At 38.9% G+C, this 18,921-nt stretch overlaps 2 protein-coding genes across 3 annotated transcripts; one reads left to right on the top strand and one right to left on the bottom strand.

The window, feature by feature from the left end:
- Nucleotides 1-270: 270 nt before the first annotated feature.
- On the top strand, nt 271-5,901 carry LOC139940382 (ADP-ribosylhydrolase ARH3-like). Of its 2 annotated transcripts, none has more exons than XM_071936603.1 (6): nt 271-344; nt 1,903-2,098; nt 2,278-2,380; nt 2,901-3,111; nt 3,540-3,789; nt 4,107-5,901. In XM_071936603.1, the coding sequence occupies exons 2-6, from the start codon at nt 1,918-1,920 to the stop codon at nt 4,394-4,396; spliced, it is 1,035 nt and encodes a 344-aa protein (XP_071792704.1). In that variant the 5' UTR covers nt 271-344; nt 1,903-1,917; the 3' UTR covers nt 4,397-5,901. The 2 variants fall into 2 exon arrangements, with proteins under 2 accessions (XP_071792704.1, XP_071792705.1); XM_071936604.1 differs by lacking the exon at nt 271-344 and adding an exon at nt 384-525.
- Nucleotides 5,902-9,055: 3,154 nt separating this feature from the next.
- On the bottom strand, nt 9,056-18,842 carry LOC139940381 (mitoferrin-1-like). Its single transcript, XM_071936602.1, has 4 exons — nt 18,438-18,842; nt 12,401-12,620; nt 10,668-10,724; nt 9,056-9,982 (listed from the first exon to the last, which is right to left on the bottom strand). Exons 1-4 carry the CDS (start codon nt 18,732-18,734, stop codon nt 9,468-9,470), a joined length of 1,089 nt encoding a protein of 362 aa, XP_071792703.1. The 5' UTR covers nt 18,735-18,842; the 3' UTR covers nt 9,056-9,467.
- Between the last annotated feature and the right edge of the window lie 79 nt (nt 18,843-18,921).

Raw genomic sequence — 18,921 nt, 5'->3', positions numbered from 1 at the left:
CTTTACAAAATGACGTCACCATATCGCATCGAAACAAAAACAAACACAACTAGAAGACAAGGAAAGAAAAATGAGCATTGAAATGAACGTATTATAAAAGATAAATTTACATTAACGAGTCTCAGAATATTAAAACATGGAAGTAAAAAGTGCCTCAATTATTAATAATTGTCTAAACTAAAACTGTGCATCGATTTAATACGTCTGAAGTGGAGACTAGTTTCGACAGGGTTTATTTATTTATTTGCAAAATATCAACGCTTGGCGGCGCCCTTAAGAAAATACGGTTAGGTTCATTCCATTAATTTGTTGAACGTTTACAAAACGGATCCCTACAAAACAAGGTTTGTTTGTTTGTTTGTTTGTTTGTTTAGATGATCGCACATATTATGTGCACAGTTGCCGGGCTACACAATGCACCCCACGCACTGCCACGACCTTTTGAACCACACATCCCACACATACAGCCGAAGCTCCGCCCCACGCAGGTTCGACATTTGAACCTGTGAATTCGCTCCGATTCTGGTAAGTTTTTGTCCATTTTTCTTCGAAATATTTCCTCAATGGTGTTTTGAGTATTATGGCAGGCTGCATTAGACATTGCGGATTAAGGTAGTACCCTCAGAATTTGTGTCATGATTTTTAAAAGTGGTAAAAATGGGGCAAATCTGGTGACTACGACTAGCTGTCCAAATTGTACGTGTTGGACCAGATCAACCGTTTACGCTCGAACGAGTCTCGTAACCCTCCGGCCTGGGCGGCCGTCGCGGAGGAGGGTTACGATTATCGCAACTAATTTATCACAAGAAGTGTGGTGTTCCAGTGAAGCCATACTTGCAGAAACATCTGTTAAGTGACTATCTCGAGACTTTGTGTAAAAAACAGACTATGAGATGACCATGGTATGACTCGTATGTGTATAGCCAGTTAGCAGTTGTCTTCAATTTATTCAAAATAAAAGATTTAAAAAACACAATTAAAACATTAAATAAGTAAAACATTATACAGCTCTATTATTAGAAGATTTACTTTTATTTACTTTATTACCAACAACAATAACAACTCGATCATTGCTCTATGGTACAAGCAATGAAAATGCAGCGGGTCATGGTAAAAAAAAAAAAAAAATCAATTATCCGTTTGCCCGGATATAAACCCACCCACCATAATATACCCCCTCCCCCTGGGGAATGCCCTTGCATTATTGCCAAGTCGCTAGTCAGTACATCCCCACCCCAGGCCGCTTTTTACCCCTCCCTCCCCGTGCTGAGCCCCGTCACGGCCATCCGTTGACTTGTCTTGACCCCAAGTCGAGTTGTCTGACGGTTGAATAAATCATCCGTCGAGTTGTCTGAACCGTCGAGTTGTCTGAACCGTCGAGTTGTTCGAACGGACTAGTTGCATGACGGACGAATTGTCTGGTCTCCACTCCGGTTGAACAACTCCGCCTTTGCATGTATTTTCCGTGCGCGTGGATGGTACGGACACTGTGTAGTGTGTCTGTGTGTGTGATTAGCAGACGACACAACAAAAAATGAACAATTATAAACGCGCCTACCCTTCAGTCACTGTACAAGAATGTCCAATAATTTAGCAAAAGCAGAATGATATACGCATGTCCACATTTAATGTGGATGTCCACTTCTTAGTTCTACAACCAAAACTTAAAAAGTTATCGTTCTCAACATTCCTCATTTCAATCTTTTTTGGGTTGTTTTATTTTAAATTAAAAGGGGGTGTCCTATTTGACTTTGAAAAGTTAGTTGCGATTATCGTTTCCCTCCATCTGCGTAATAACAGTCGGGAGGAGGGAGGGTTACGATCATCGCAACTGTGAAAAGTGGTAAAAGAAATAGTAATAACAATAATATTGCTTTTGTTTGTATAAATATTTTGTTTAAGATTGAAAGGTACAAGATGGCAAGTGCTGCATCAAGACTGAAGAGCCGTTTCCGTGGCAGCCTTGTTGGTGCAGTTGCTGGTGACTGCCTTGGAGCCCCTTATGAGTGTGGCACTCAACTACCTGAAGGGGGCACTTTGATGTCAGAGGTCGTCAAGTTCATGCAGAATCTTGGCAAAAACATTGATAAGGAAAAAGGTCAATCAAAACTCTTCTTGAAAGTTAAACCATCAGGACGACACAGTTTTTGAGAGTAATTTTGTAACCCTTTTTAAAGAAAAAATGCAAGCATTTATTTACAAACTTTCTCATGTACTCATTTTGACATTTTATTTCTTCTGGAACTTTAATAATTTTCTTTCTTCTTGGTGATCTAGGTCGTAAATTTGCATTTACCGATGACACAGCAATGGCACGTTCTGTCGCTGCTTCTCTCATTCACTGCAAGGGCAAATATGACGCACGAGATATGGCCCGGAGGTAACTATTGATATCAATATACTTTAAAGGTCATGTCTGGATATGAAATGATCCACTAGTACATTAATACATTACCGGTATCCCAATTTGTAATTATTTACTGACAAAAGTTGATTCAAGAAATTACAATGTCAGCAATGCCTGGGCATTTTGTCACAATTATACAGAAAATTAATGGTCTCCTAAGGGTTAAAGCAACTCTGTGAAATTAGTTTTTAAAACATGTTTCGAGATATCACCCTACTCACAAGGCCGGATGGCCACTTCAAGGTGAGGGCTACACTTAATTAAACTGTCCAACCTTTTTACAAAGTAATTCTGGTTAAATACATTGCTCAAGGGCACAAGTGTCATGACCTGGTTTCGAACCCACACTCTGCTGCTGTCAACACCAGAGCTTGGTTCTGGTGACCTAGGGCGCTCAGCCATGACACGCCTTAAAGTATACATGGAATTGCCCACTTCAATGTATATTTCCCTTAACAACGCCCCCCTCTCTCTCTCTTGTACCACTCCATAGGTTCTCTGAGGAGTATCTGAATGAGCCGTTTCGAGGATATGGCGGAAACGTTATAGAAATACTCCCAGCCCTCGGTGACCCCTGTGTCAAGGACATCTATTCACCGGCGGAAAGCCAATTTAATGGAAAGGGTTCCTTTGGCAACGGGGGCGGCATGAGAATTGCTCCTGTGGGTCTATGCTCAGCTGAGAATCTGGACAGAGTGATTGAGGTATGTTGGCTGCATGTCTTGATGGAGATGCAACTCCTTGCCACTTAAAGATACCTCATAATCATTGAGATTTATGCATTCAACCAGTCACAGTTGCAGGCCTGGTACTTCATGGAGGCAACAAATGCAATTGCCTCCATGCCCTCTAGTCATGCCTTGGTGCCCTTGAAATGCCCCAGAAGAAAATTACAATTTCCTCATATGGTGCCCTTTACCAAGGAGAAAATGCCTTGGTGCTCTGGCCCTTTCAAAAACAAAGTATACAGGCCTGCAGCTGAAACTAGCAGTCTCTCTCACTGGCCAAAGGTAAATTAAAACACAGGAGGACCAGTCAAAATTCACTCCAAGTTGCCTGACTGGCTAGTTCAGTGTTTTGTTTGAACCATGTTGTTCATGATGATGATATTCTGTTCTAACACCTTTATCAGATAGCAAGAGAGAGCACCAAGCTGACTCACTCCAATGAACTAGGCTACAATGGTGCAGTCCTCCAAGCCTGTGCCGTCAACTTTGCTCTCCATGCCGACCCCGTGACCTTCAACCCTGATGGCTTTGTGGAGAGTTTACTGAAGGTCATGGGTCGAGTGGAGTCTGATGGTGTATACAGTGACAAACTGAAAAGGATGAGGGAAATGCTGAAGACAGATCCTACCACAGATGACGTTGTGGAAGAGCTAGGTAAATCAGTGGAGTTTGAAACTCGTGATTCTTTTTTTAAGGAGTTTGTCCTGCTCACTGTTAACGTAAAAATCCTGGCCCAGTGACCAGGGGTAATGTTTGATCATGCTATAAGACCACTTTGGTAGCACATGAGTCATTTTTCAAATAATGTCTTACGATCCTCAAGAATAATATGTGAACATTCAAATGTGAGAGGATTCTCTTCTTGGAGACTGCCTGGATCTGATATTCTGGAAATTGCCTCTTCAGGTCGATATTATTATCCAGCCAGAAATGACTAACACCAAGAATTTCTGTTTTATTCTAACTTGCAGGTAATGAGGTCATTGCCCATTTGTCTATACTCTCCGCAGTGTACTCATTCCTGAGGTGCATTCAACCAGTGCAAGGAATCCCCTTAGAAAACGCCATGGAAAGGACAATCACCTATGCTATCTCCCTAGATGGAGACACGGATACGATAGCTTCGATGGCCGGGGCGATAGCGGGTGCCTTTTATGGGATAGAGGAGGTACCCAAAGAGTGGATGGGCGTGTGCGAGGGTGTGGATGACGCCATGGAGCAGGCTGATCAGTTACTGGATATAATGCTAGGAGGAGATTAGCATTGGCTTGACGAAGAAGGCCAATGTGGACTGAAATAACCATGCAGAGCTTGATATGGGGCATGGTGTGCTCCTTCATGGTGAACTCCCCAATTATTTAGAGGAAAGACGAGTGTTTAAGTATAGGAATATGGGGGGGGGGGGGTTACCCTCTGCCGCTATGGTCAAGTTTGAATGCTTGGGCACAACCAGCGTGGTCAATTGATGACTTCCTGATCTACCTGTTTTTATATTTCCAGCTGCTGAACAACCAACCCTAGTACTTCTTGAACACTTCTTTGAGCACTTATTTTGTATATTTCCATAAGATTCAAAGTTAAAGACAGTTTTACAAAATTTAGTATTTTTGAGTTTCGCTCAATTAAAGACAGTTTTATACATTTTTTTGGTGTCAAGGTTGTACGATAGTACAGGAAATCGGTACAAAACAACACAATACTTGTAATGATGAAAGAATCTTGCATTTCATGAAACAATGATATAGATATAAGATATATAGACAGTTAGTTAGGCTGGCTGAAAAATGCCGAGATTAATTTATAGTTGAAGGTTTAGGTTAAATTACTCGCATAGCAAATGGAGAGTGAACTTGAGAATACTGATGACTTATTTACACAACCATGCTTGGTCCAATTTCACGGGGCTGCTTAAGCACAAAAAACTGCTTATTAAATGTCTGTTAATTACAAATAAGTAGGGAACCTTTCACAATTTATGAACATAAGATGGTGATATGGCTGGTAACCTCTTTCTGCTAAGCACAAATGTTTTGCACTTGGACAATTTATTTGGCTTAAGCAGCTCTATGAAGTATTTGTGGATTTTTTTCTCTCACAACTAGGGAAATAACTCGGGAAATTACCAAGTTAACAGCAATTACAACAAACCAAAACTAAACAATTTATATTGCATTGATGACACAATAATGACAATAAATCTTATTTTTGGTATCATCTTATCCCGTGCTGCACACATGCAGTTGTTTTTAATTTGTATACATTATAGATCTCACTAATAAAGATTAATACAGATATTGTAAAGATATCACAACTTTGAAGCAAAATATAGTAAAATCTTTCACAGCCTAATTTGAAATATTGTACAGTTTCCGAATAAATGTACAGGTTTACTATAAAAAGAAAGAACAAAAAAGGAAAAAAATTGTACATTATTTATTAACACACAAACAAATAAATGGCCCAAAAGAAATCAAATAAACCAAAGTTCAATGTTTGTACATTGTATTGTTAACTTTTCATGCTTAGGAAACAACAAAAAGTCATTCAATAAGCCAAGTTTTATATTTGAAGTTACTCAGCAGATGATTTCTTTCTACTTTTATGAAACAATTTTTTTTTTAAACAATCCCTTGCTCCCTCTCACAAAACATTGATATATAAATTTATCATACAGGATTGTCAGATCTGACAAAATAGTTGCGGGAAGTGTTTATGTTTTGTGTGCTCAACAATACACATGAAATAACTAACCTATGAAAATTGGGGCTGAAATTGTCAGAATCAGGAGAAAATAGTGAAAAACATGCACAATTTCCAATCAAGATGCCAAAGAAAATTCAGACAACCTTTGACCAGACACCTTTAGTTCGGAGTGAGTTAAATCTCGAGTCTATCCCCAAACTATTTTTGAATATACAACTTTTAATTTGTTGTTTTATTAACTGAAAGCAAGTTGAGGAACAGGGGAAGAAATAGTGTATCACCTAGTCTCTTAAAACAAGGCTTGCATATGTAACATATGGACCCTGACAACGATAATCACTGTTTCATAAACTTTGTCTTCAATCATAAACTTGATATTTAAGCCAATCAATGTTCAAGGGCAGTTTGTTTAATGAAAGTATACTATTTCCATGTAAACTATTTGCACAACACCACAAATTCTGCAGCATAAAAACTAACAAATAATAAAATGAAACAGAAAAAAAAACCCATAAATTTACCTTGTACAAAAATGCCTACTGAATTATACACTTAGAAATAAACCTTTTCGCAAATGCACATTGGGCAAGCGCCAACTGCTGAATGAGGGGGGGGGGGGGGGGGGGTTGTTACTTGATCTACAACCTTTAGTTCATTCTCGACCTACTACTACTTTAATGTGCTTTCAGATGTGCCTACCGGAAACAAAATTTTAAAATTATAAAATGTAAGCGACACTACTTGTTTTAAATTTATAGAGAATTAATACAATATCTTTGGGTGTTAAAAAATATACAACAGATATGGCCACAGATATTTTTCTTCTTTCCCCTAATCTTGATATTTAAGCCAATCATTGTTCAAGGGCAGCTTGTTTTATGTAAGTATACTATTTGCATGTATACTATTTGCACAACACCACAAACCATAAATTCTGCAGCATAGAAACTAACAATAGTGTCATGTGTCCTTAACAGCCTACTTACATTACTTTACTGTAAAACAAGTGCCCATACCAATTTCAGTTGTAATCAACCAAGACAGCCTTGCCAACTTTAATCATGTTTTCCCCCCTACTTCTAATGAGGTTTCCGAGGAAAGTAAGGTTAAAATCTGTGACTTTTCTCTTTTTTTTTCATTTCACTTTCCAATTGTCCTTAAAGGCATCTTGTAATACAAAGATGACCTCGGCAGACAGATGGGACTAAATTAGTTTCTGATATTGACAGGCATTAAGAACAAAGATATTGAAAAATAATGGAGGCCACCAACATTAGGGCAAGATGGCTCAGTTGTAAGACCATCTCCTCGTTTCCGAATAATGAATACCACTGCGAGTCACAAAATGTATAACTGTGTTGGTCAAACATTTCAACTTGTTCAACAGCTAATTTGATAGCAATATTTTTTTCACTTCCTGCTTTGTAACCTGGGCCCAATGTAACAGCGCTGCTAAGTGGACGAGTTTTGTGCTTACTGCGCACTTTCATAGCGCTGCTAACCGTAAGCACACGAAAAGGCATGCTAACCTTCAGTGCTTACCGCACGAAAAGAAATGATGTCACAATGAAAAATTATCAAATGTAAGAGACGCTACTAGTTTTAAATTTATAGAGAATTAATACAATATCTTTGGGTGTTAAAAAATATATAACAGTTATGGCCGCAGATTATTTTTCTTTTCCCCCTAATCTGTATGTTGTACTTTTCTTATTGCTTTCTATTCACTCTGAAACTAAACAAAAATACACATGAAGGCCTCAAAAAAGTAAAGTGTGTATTCAAACAAAAGTTTAAATTCATGACCTGTTACAAAAATATTGTGTAAAATTAATATTACTGACTACTGTGTGAAATGAAGCATAGCATGTGGCCATGCAGGATACAAAATTTAAAGTCACAGTGGAAATGTCCATCAAACAAGTGGTTGTCGGCCAAAAAAGTGAGGGCACCCAAAAGATGTCCGATCAAAATCATCTTCAAAAATAACCTCGAAATAACCCAGAGCACCCACCGCAATGGCGTACAGGCACTCAGCAAGGTTCCAATATATTTTCTCAAAGTGCCCATTACCAGAGGGAAATTGCTCTGCCCCTTCAAGAGTGAAGTCCAAGGCCTGAAACTGTCTGCCTTTAGTCAGCCCAGAAAAAAATGGCATGAATACAGGTCATCTAGCGTGAAGTGCTTTTTAAAAACAACAAAAGTAGAAACGGTAGTTTGTACGAATGATGTAATTCTTGAATTGAGGGTTATGAATAACTACTTTTCGTCTTTTACCCCACTGATGAAGTACCGTCAACTCGGCTCTTTTCAAACACCACAGAAAACATGTCCGTGTCATAGAGCTATATCACAGAATTAGATCAGAGTTAATAACACACACTATGCTGGCCCACCATGGGTTCGAATCCCTAACTGTTGGGTAAGGACTATACAAAGTGTGGACCTAAGAACAAAAGAGGTCTCCAGAAGGTAAGGTTTTGGAAACACAATGTGAATTACACACGTCCACACAAAGTTTTTACCAGTGCTAAAGAAAAAGATTGCTTTGTGACACCAACACAGAAATGTCCACAGATTGGCTGCAACACGAAGCTGTTAGCTTGACTTGTGTTATATGATGGGCCCACACTATTTTCTCAATGGCAAAAAATGCTTCCTGCTATGGTCCGAGTCAAGTCAGACGCAACTTGAATCCATTCTCTTGAGATAAGAGAATATGTTTTGACCACGGCAGGCAAAATTATGAAAACTAATTGATCTTGAAGAGAAAAATATATACAAAAACCACCCTGTGGATGTCGCATCTAGTAAATAAAAAAGACACTCAAAGAAGGTAACCAGTTTGATTAGCTTACGATTTGATAGCCCATGCCATAATGGTTTCTACTTTGTTTAACTTTTGTACATTTATTTTTCGTAACATTTTTTAATTCTACGGCTTTTAGGATAATGCCTCCTTGTGCAAATGTAGAGATAAAATGTTCTATTGAATTGAACTGAAACTTTCTTAGATCTAACAGGTCTTACGTGGTTTATAGGTTGCGTCAAACATGCTACTAATAACTACTAGCATTTATTTGCTCTTGCACACCGAAAGATTAATTACTAGCCACCTTCATCGGGTAAAAACTGAGAAAAAAACTATATCAATCACAACAACTGTCAACCTTCACAGGTATCAATTTGACTCATGTGAGATAACCATGATTCAAATTGAAATGTGCAGTATGAAATCTTTGAAAATTGTAAGAAAGTCATTAACAGGAATCGCGTTCTCACCTGTTATACCTTTTTTATGTATATTGTAAGAGTTCATGTGTGGTTTCTTACTTTTCTTTAAAAAAGAAAGAATCAAACAAACAAACAAACCACAGTATGAACTTGATTACAAACAAACCCGGTTTTGTTTTCTGTAAGATGGAAACATACTTCCAGATAACTGGCAACAGTATAATTAATTACAAACTCTAAGCTGTCTTTAATTGACAACTGCAAATGTAATACCTTGGTTTTACTTATGTGTCTTCTATGTTTTTAAAAATATCATTATATTACATTGAGACATGTGATTATTTGTGCGCTTTTTCATCGAGATCTCTCCTTTCTCCAGCCTCTCTCTCCCCAAATCATGACGACGACTGTGCCTTCCGCAACGTGATAAAATACTTGAAGAACTCGTAGACTGACCAGGATAGAGCAGTGGCGGGCATCTGAAAGATGATCCTCGCCTGGAGGCCCTTGAAGTAACCCCTGACCCCACTCATCTGGTACACCGTTCTGAAGGCGTTAACCATGCCTTTAATTTCAGTCTGTTGGGCTCCTAGGGCCAGGACATTCTTCTCTTGTGTGTTGAGCAGCGTCTTGCAAACATCCAGCGGTGTGGTGATTGCCGCGGCTACGGCACCGGACACCGCCCCGGAGAACATGTGACTGGTGGGGTGGTACTGCCGGCTCGGGTTCAGAAACTCCTGGCTGAGCTCATAGGTGACAAAGTGGATGCTCTGGAAGGGTATGTTCATGGTGAGCTGTGTGGTGTAGCTCCGGTAGAAAGCATGCATGCCCTCAGTTCTTAGTATAGTCCTGATACATTCGGTAACGTTCTTATAAGGGCTTTTGAACATCTGCATGCGCTGCTTGATCACTGATTGAACCAAGATGATAGGAGTGTTGTATTGGCAGTAGTCCATGTGATGATTATCGAAGCAAAGTGAACAGCAACAGGAATGAAGATACCATAGACAGAGAGGGGGGAAAAATAGTGGCATAGCATTAGTCAAACATGTTACTTCTAATTCATAAGCCATGTATATGATTTGAATGTTAGATCATATCCGAATGGTTGGCATGGCTGAAACCATCCAACTCAAAACTTAAACCTGGACTCAATTTTAACAGGTGTTTAGCAGAAGGAAAAACTGCTCACGAAAAGTCTGTAAGGATTTATGAAGGTGTGGCCATCATCAACTAGGAGCCTGACGGGGACAGCAGAATGTACAGAGGGCACAAGTGTCATGACCGGGATTCAAATCCACACTCTGCTACTGACAACACCATAGCTTTGGTCTGATGAACTTAACTGCTCGGCCAAGACACACCTCGCATCTGGGATCGATTTCACAAAGAGTTATGAATACTAGGAGATCTTAAAAACATACGGCTGGTCCTAAATTAGGTCGAGTTAAGAGATAAGACAAGTCTTAACTCTTTAGTGCAAACACTTGCGTGTCAAGTTATCTTTACCGCGGAGGAACTCCACAAGACATCGTGTTCCAAGCCAGATTTCTGACAGAGTTGTAAACTAATCCAAAGTGAAGTACTTAACATACCTTCAACAGGATTCATCGCTGCATCATGTAGTAAAGTAGCGATACTCCCCGCACAGGCTGAAAGACAGAGAGAGATCAAAACAGTATCCCGTACTCCAGGCCCTCATCATGAGGGAACAGACATTAGTGAGTTGGGGGAGGGGGGGGGGGGAGGGAGGGACATTGACCAAATTCATTAGGCTATTTAGCAGAAAATGCTGCTCGAAAAATTTCTGCACTAAGCAAAATTTGAGTGGGACACCAGTCACAACAATGTAAACTTAAATGTAATTTTGGCTTGTAATCTGTACTTTGTGTACCTATAGACTTAATGAAATTGGGCCCTGGTGGACAGTGGAACATTGAGGGAGTAGCTTAGCATTGTCTCCTGCCAACTACATCAGCCCAATTGCCGGACTGTGTAAAGGCAGGGTTGAAATTGGCTCCAATTATAAATTATGCTTTGATGTTAGTTTAAGGTTTCAGGTTAGTTACAACACGAGTCTCAACCAAAACAAAAGTTTGGAAAGTCGGCTTTGAAAATGTGTAAGCCTCGACTGAATGAATTGTTCTTGTTCTCAGAATTTGTATGTACTGGGGTCTTGGTAGCTCCTTAGCAACAGATGTATATGTAGTGTATGTAATATCATTCTGCAATTGTAGCAACTGTCTCTAGTGTGAATAATTCAAACTTAAGTCGTCACTTCTAACTTATCAAATCACTGCACCAGATATCATTCAAACGCAACTCGCTTAATATCTGTCAGATGAGCTCAATGAGTTTCCAATAAGACAGTTTGGATTGATTTGTTGTGAAAGCGTGGCTTACTGGATTGCTTAATATTATTACTTACCATCTCTCAGCATCTTTCAAAAGATAAAAACGCATCGTTATTAAACAAAAGTTTAACACAAGATGTTAGCATTGGGAGGACGAACAAATGTAATTATTTGAGGGTGTGAAGGCAGATAGACTTATATAGAAAAGTAATCTGTACACATTTGTGTAACCTTAAGGTTTGGGGTGCCCAGTGACTTTTGCTTCAACAACCAGAGTTCTTGTCTTTTGCTTTTAAAACCAGAGTTCCCCTTATAACTAAGTACCCCACCTTCATCAACCAAAATGTTGTAAATATAAGTAAATTCATAACATACCATTACATAACATTTACAAATATACACTGGAAAGCTGGCACAGAGCCTTATATTGTATTGACTACCAAATACCACCAATGTTTACCCAGCGTTATATGTACTGAAGAACACAGTATCAACACAAAGTATTGTACTCGGCCAGTAAACTATATAAATATGAAAGTCATTTTGAATTTGGCATTTTCAAGTAAGGAGGTTGAGGGCCACTCTTCTAGAAAGCAATGCTTGTGCGCCTGTGTACTCCACAATACTAGGCATTCTTCGCAAACACAGTAGGACTAATACACAGCTAGCGCAAAAATCCAGCTCTTTCACAGTAAGCAGAGAACGGTAAGCGTGTTTGCTGAACTCAGAGATAAGCAGAGCCATGGAATTGGGTCATACAGTGATACAGGTTTTCTTTACAGTAAAGGGCAGCTCAATGAAGGCAAACATAAATTTCTGTTCGAACATTTTAAGCGGCACAATGACCAGTAGAGTGACAAAACTTGTAACAATATACATGAAGCAATGGTAGTCAATCATACAATACACTGAACCAACCATAGACACAAACCAGTCCTTTGATTGGAATGGTTTTCTTATCATAACACACATACCGTTCGCTAGAGGGTTCTGTCCCGGTCTGGCACTCAGCATCTGCTTTAACTTTTCATAACTAGCAAAGTACAGAGCATGGGCTGGTCCGGCACCACACGCAACTGCGTTAAGTCCTCGTACCATGCCGAAGGGTCCTTCTCTGCGAATTATTGTTGTAAGGCCGTTAAAAACATTCTTATAGCTTGCATCTGGAGATGGTCGAATCGTCTGCATTCTTGTCTGTGGATGGGGATTACAATTGGAGAAAATCAAGTTAATTTAAATTATTTTCTAGGATTTGAATCTTACACAGTGCACATGCAGGTAGTTGCCTCTCTCTCTTTTATTTCTTTCCATTTGACTATTTCTGTTACTATATCTGTTTTGTGCGCTGTGTTTCTGCGGGGTCGAAATGTCAGGCAATTAAATTTTGTTTTTGCATTAATAAAATTTAGGGTAGGCGGTTGAATCCCAGAAGGGATGAGCTCAATCTGAGCCTTCGGTAGCTCAAATTAAGCTCCTGTGTAATGTCAGGATAAACCCAAGAGAAGCTCAAATTAAGCCCCTGTGTAATGTCAGGATAAACCCCAGAGAAGCTCAAATTAAGCCCTGTGGAGTCCAAGGGATGAAAGAAGAGTGACTAAAACAGCTTCTTTTATATATTTTTAAATACTTGTCAACACTTGTGACCATTAAAGTGGTCACAGGTGTTGACAATTTGTTCTTGGTAAAGTGTGAATAACAAAATGATTTGAAGGTGAACAGACTATGTTGTCTCCCAAAGGTTTTTAAAATTGACCAACTAGTTCACTGAGGTCGAGGAAAACTAGTCCCCAGTGCGAAGCCGAGGGAACTAGTTTTGACAACTTTCAATAAGAACCAAACACCGCACACAAACCATACCCTGAACATCTAATGATCCGCTTTAACAAGAGACCAGTCAAACACGATCCGTTCAACGAGAGAGGGCCCTGTTGTTATTAGCGCCCTCATGAAATTGAGTTGTCGTTCTGTAACAGCTGTTTGTGAATGGAATGAAAACTTAATGAAAGGAAACGCCTCTTGAATGGAAAACCTTTCCAGGTAATTTGCTAATAATACAGTGCCTTGGTGCCCTTTCATCTGCCCTTGCTGCCCTCCAATTTGGATCGCTCCAAGCAAGGTTTTAGCCAGGATTAGGTAATTTTAGGGTATAAAAATTTCCTGGAAATTTAAAAAATACACGTAGGTGTCCAAGTTTTCTATTTATACATAAATTTACATATTTTTGATGATATATGAAACATGGTGTGCATTTAAGATACTATGGCTAAAAAGGGCTATAAGGCCAAAGTGGCCTTGCCCTAAAAAAACGGGTATAAAAATTAAACCTATTTATCTTGAGAAACTATGTACACTAGCAACTCATTTGTGCAAGCAAACTTAATGAATGACTATACTGCGTTACAGCAACAGAGCGCAGTTATCAAGCAAATTATCTATACTAAGACCTTTGACCTTGTCTTCCACTCGATGCGATCAATATCTGCATTCATTCAAGTTGAGACCACATGTTTGTTTTGGAGGCTCTTCAAATCACCCAGCAGAGGTGATCGCTGCATTACAATCCACACATGTAATATGTATCGCACCCCTTGCAATGATTTGCAAGGTTGTGACATACAATACAATGAGTATCCCAAACCACACAGTGTTGCTTAAACAAATTATAAACTAGGTATTACTATTAGGCTACTTGAATGAAGTCTATCTGTGTTTACAGAAGGTGGGAACCAGTGGTCAGTGGGCACAAGGACAGTGACTTGACAAATTTGTTATCAACGCACTTTCATTAACAAGGATGTAATGTATACAAATATCCATTGGTCTAAAAAAGGAGTGTCATTGTAGCTGGTACAATAAAATGGACAAGGGTGCTACAAATGTATATATTAAACTTTACACTACGGGTACACAAGTACATGTACTGCTAACTGCAGTACATGAACATAAAGGCCTCCACAGGTACACTGTATATATTATAAAGTTCATGCATGCGCATAGAAATAATGTACATGTCAGGTTATCTAATAGACATGAAACAAAATTCTTAAATCTTACTGACACAAAAGCATTCAAACATATTAAGCTGAAGTCTACTCTGATCAAAGCACTGTAAATAAATTCATAATTATTTACAGACTGTCTGCAATGAACCGAATTGCATAAAATTTGGGATTTGGACGTTTCTCAGGGAGTCCAATCGGCACATCGAATTTCATATAAATCTGTGACGATCAAAGGTTAAAAGCAAGTACTGTTGAATTGACACGGAATGACCCTAATATCATGAAACTAGCATTGGACATACATTTTAATTACTTCACATAAGGAAACTGGCCAATAAAAATATATCTAACCCAACAAAATCCTGAAGTCCCAGGCCTGTGTTACAAACTTCACTTTTAGTAATTTTTTTCCTGCCAACTATTTCCCACACACTTGGTGTTGTTTTTGTACAATAACAGCTAAAATGGGCGGACAATCTGTTTGATATTTTCTACAAACTGTGACAACCTTGAGGAAATGTTCACACGTTCATTGTTCATTGAGAACTACTCCAAATGTAAAGATTCCATTGATACCATCCAACAGGATCATTGGGTAACTTGAAATTAACTGCTGAGTCAACTCGTCAACTGTGACTAGTGTCCCGCTCATTTTTGCTTTGCAGAGACGTGTAAAAGCAATATTCTGCTTTGAAGCAGATGAAGACGGGAGACTGTTAGTGTTATGTCAGACTACTGTATAAAATCCTTTTTAAGCCAATTTAAACAAAATTGCGATACAAGAGTACACCAAGCAGCTGTTCACAAGGCAACCCTCATTAATATTCAGCGTAACAAAAAACAATTCTTCAAACATCAGTTTGACTACCAGTAACAATTAACTCAATGCAAGGACAGAAAGACAAGTGTTAAAATGGAATTACTACCGAGTTTCCTGTAGACAAATCTAGTTCTCACTACATTTCACATTCATGCAATTTCCTTGGTTATATTTATTTCCAACAACAATTATTAACGTTTCCAATAAAAGTCTGAAGAAAAAACACTGTAGCTTGCTTCCCATCCTAATGGTTTTAAAGGATTCTTTAAAGACACTGGACACTATTGGTAATTTTCAAAGACCAGTCTTCTCACTTGGTGTATCTCAACATATATGATTAAAATAACAAACCTGTGAAAATTGGAGCTTAATTGGTAGTCGAAGTTGCGAGATAATAACGAAAGAAAAATATACCCTTGTCACACGAAGTTGTGTGCTTTTAGGATGCTTGATTTCGAGACCTCAAATTCTAAATCTGAGGTCTCAAAATCAAATCGTGGAAAGTTACTTCTTTCTAGAAAACTACATCACATCAGAGGGAGCCATTTCTCACAATCGACCTCTTACATCTCCCCATTAATCGCTTCTAAGTAAGGTTTTATGCTAATAATTATTTTGAGTAGTTACAGATAGTGTCCACTGTCTTTAAGTTACTGTCAATCGTTACAGTTTCATCCTCAAATTTTAAGGGGTAAAGAACACTTCCTCATCCCTAATTGAGTCAACATCAATATCATCTTTGCATGCACTTTGTTTGTTCACTAATGCGAGCACTTCTCATTGAAAATTCAATGAGTACATTCATCATAGTTTATGGGTGTACATAAATAATATAAATCATGGGATTATTTCTTGTACATTTTTTTTAAAAGCCATCCTATGAATGATTCATTGCGCTTCACTGGACGCATTGACGCCAGAAGCAGCATGCGTTTACACAACAGTCTCCTAGCCCCGGGCCTCCAGAGCTGGGTCACAGAACTTTGATTACAAAACTCATCATCATCTCTTTGAGAGGAGCAAACAAAATAGCTCTTTTCAGAGTTAAGCCAGCCAACTACAGGAGAGATGGGGCAAGGGCATCAAGGCATGTTCTCCTTGGTAAAGGGAACCCTATGAGGAAATTGTTAATGTCTAATGGAGCATCCTCAGGCCTACACCAACATGCAGACTCTCAACCTCATACTAGATTTGTTTTAAAAGTATTTGGCTTGTTTTTCTTTCATGATTTGGTGGAGTTACTAGATATTTACATTTTGGGCAGGAGGTGGGAGCAAATCTTTCAAACTGAAGGGGGGAGGGCTATTGACGATAATCAAACTATTAATTTGTGCATTTTCGACTTCATTTCATGGTGAGAGGGATTGGGGCGAAGGTTCTGATTGAAGGGGACACGCCTCATTTCTGGTTACGCCACTGCACAGTTGATAATAGCCAAAAATTACTATAAAGAACCATTCGATTGAGTGTGAAGAAAAGCTCTCACATGTTTGGCTAACTGTCTCCATTTGGTAATACAAATATAACCTTGAATGTCTAAATATCACCGTAAAAATAAAAATGTTGAAGAAAAAAACACAACAAAAAATCTATCCCTGTGAAAAGATTATCTCCAGACAGGAAAATCAGTCCAGCGAAACCAAACGGTACACACTTTAGAGTCAGAAAATACCAACATAATGACCAACGCATTGTCCTCTTGTCAACTTTTACATTGACCATCAAAATGGATTCAAAAAGATTAGGAATGAAAGAAGTAGATTTACTGTTCACTGCATATTTCTCCTAGGCACCTCCGGGACACGCACTGTTGGGATTGAAACTTACATTAGAGGTAGGGAGGGTCATACTTTGATAATGACCCTGCAAACAAAAATTGCATACTTGATGTACGCGTTTATGACATTTCAGCTATTCTGTAACTGGCTTGTGAAATGACAAGCTAGTCTGGCCCTGCTGGTCAGTCAAACTCCATATGGAGGATTCCTCAAAAGACAAACCCTGATAAGTAGAATTTGAAACTTTGCATGGTGGAAATAAGATTAAGAAGAGTTTGCGGTAACACACTGTAATGACTATCTCTAAATGAGTTGGGGTGGTTCTAGTCATTACATGGTGTTATCGCAAACTCTTCTATAAACCCTGATTAGTTTTTGTCTCACCTGGACATCATTTGTGTACAAATAGCTAGTGCTGAACTGACTAAAACAAATAACAATTCTCAAGAAAAGACTGTCATTACTCGCCATAAACACTCTGTATAAGTGTTTAAATAGTTGTGTGGACCAAATCTTGACTACCCTCGCTGAAAATTCTAAGAAATGTTGAACGTAGTGTGTATACCTTCAGATCCAAAATATTTGCCCAGATAACAAACGTTTACAAAACTATCCTTTCTGTAAACTCGCCAAATAGTAAAAATGGCATCACACAGCTCAGCTTTCATACAACCTGCATATTGATATGCAGGTAAAAGTGATCAAGTGTGTTGCGCAACACAATACATGTTACTACACCAAGCCTTCTAGGTCAATAGGCACTTCAATAGCTATACTTTTACTTGCCACCTTGTTCAAGGGGCAATTTATTTGTTTCTAGCAGATTGTTGCCGCCTGCCCCTGGGTGCTCGAACTTTATGCCGGTGCTGGTATCTGGTCACTCACAGACGGCAACACTTGTTGAAAGAAAACAATATGTCCCCCTTCTTTTGATTGGCACATGTTACTGTGAACAAGTACAAGTAGGTGTTGATTAGTAATTATAACTTCTGTGGTTTAATTGCCCAGATAACCAACCGCCACGTTTTCACTCATTATGACCAAACAAAAAAATTAATCTTTGTAAAAAAACAGATTACAATTACATTCTTATTCTATTTGAAAGTTAAGTTTCATGATGAGTAGTGGCGATTCCTTCCTCCATACTTTTTGTATTTGTTTATAATGTGAAGTAGTTTTTACAAAATTAAATAATAAGTCAAATCAAACTACAACAAATGACACCGACCCTATTATGGGAAACATTGATTGGAGTGAGTGGAAGGAAGGGCAAGGTCGGTCACAAGGATTAGGAAAGTGGGTTTTCCTTCCTTCATTCAACCCTGCTCCCACTATACACTACTGCCAGCTTTCAGTTTCACACAAACTCGATTCTCCTTCCAAAAACCTTTGCTTGAACCTGTGAACTCACTTTGACACAATCCACTGGATACATAACACAATGCTCCATGATCCCAGCAATAGCACCGGCCATCAGATGGGTCGTGAGCGTGGTGGTCTCCGGTAAACTTTCATAGTCGTACGATTCGTACTCTTCTGCACCGTGCTCCAATTTGGCTGCGAGGTGATGAGGGTTTGCGATAGCATTGGTGTGTTCTTCACTGTCTTTGTCCATGACTCGTCGGCGAAACGCCTCAAAATCATATTCTGGGATTAATGGCACACTTTCAGTTATCCTTGGTGAATGGATATTTCTAGGTGTCAACATAATTTCGAGGGATAAACAGCCTCCCAGAAATTTAAGCTCCGCAGATTTCCCCCAGTCCACGTTTTACCAACACGGCGGCCATGTTTTTAAAGGATGGTTCCAAAAACGGATCACGTGACCAAATTGGAACAGCCGACTTTTTATACAGGGGGTTCGATAACTACAATACAGGAATGTTGACCATTTT

This window comes from Asterias amurensis, chromosome 8 (genome assembly GCF_032118995.1).
Source record: "Asterias amurensis chromosome 8, ASM3211899v1".
Lineage (NCBI taxonomy): Eukaryota > Metazoa > Echinodermata > Asteroidea > Forcipulatida > Asteriidae > Asterias > Asterias amurensis.
The sequence above is the reverse complement of the archived record's forward strand: the minus strand, read 5'-3'. Positions and strand labels throughout refer to the sequence as shown.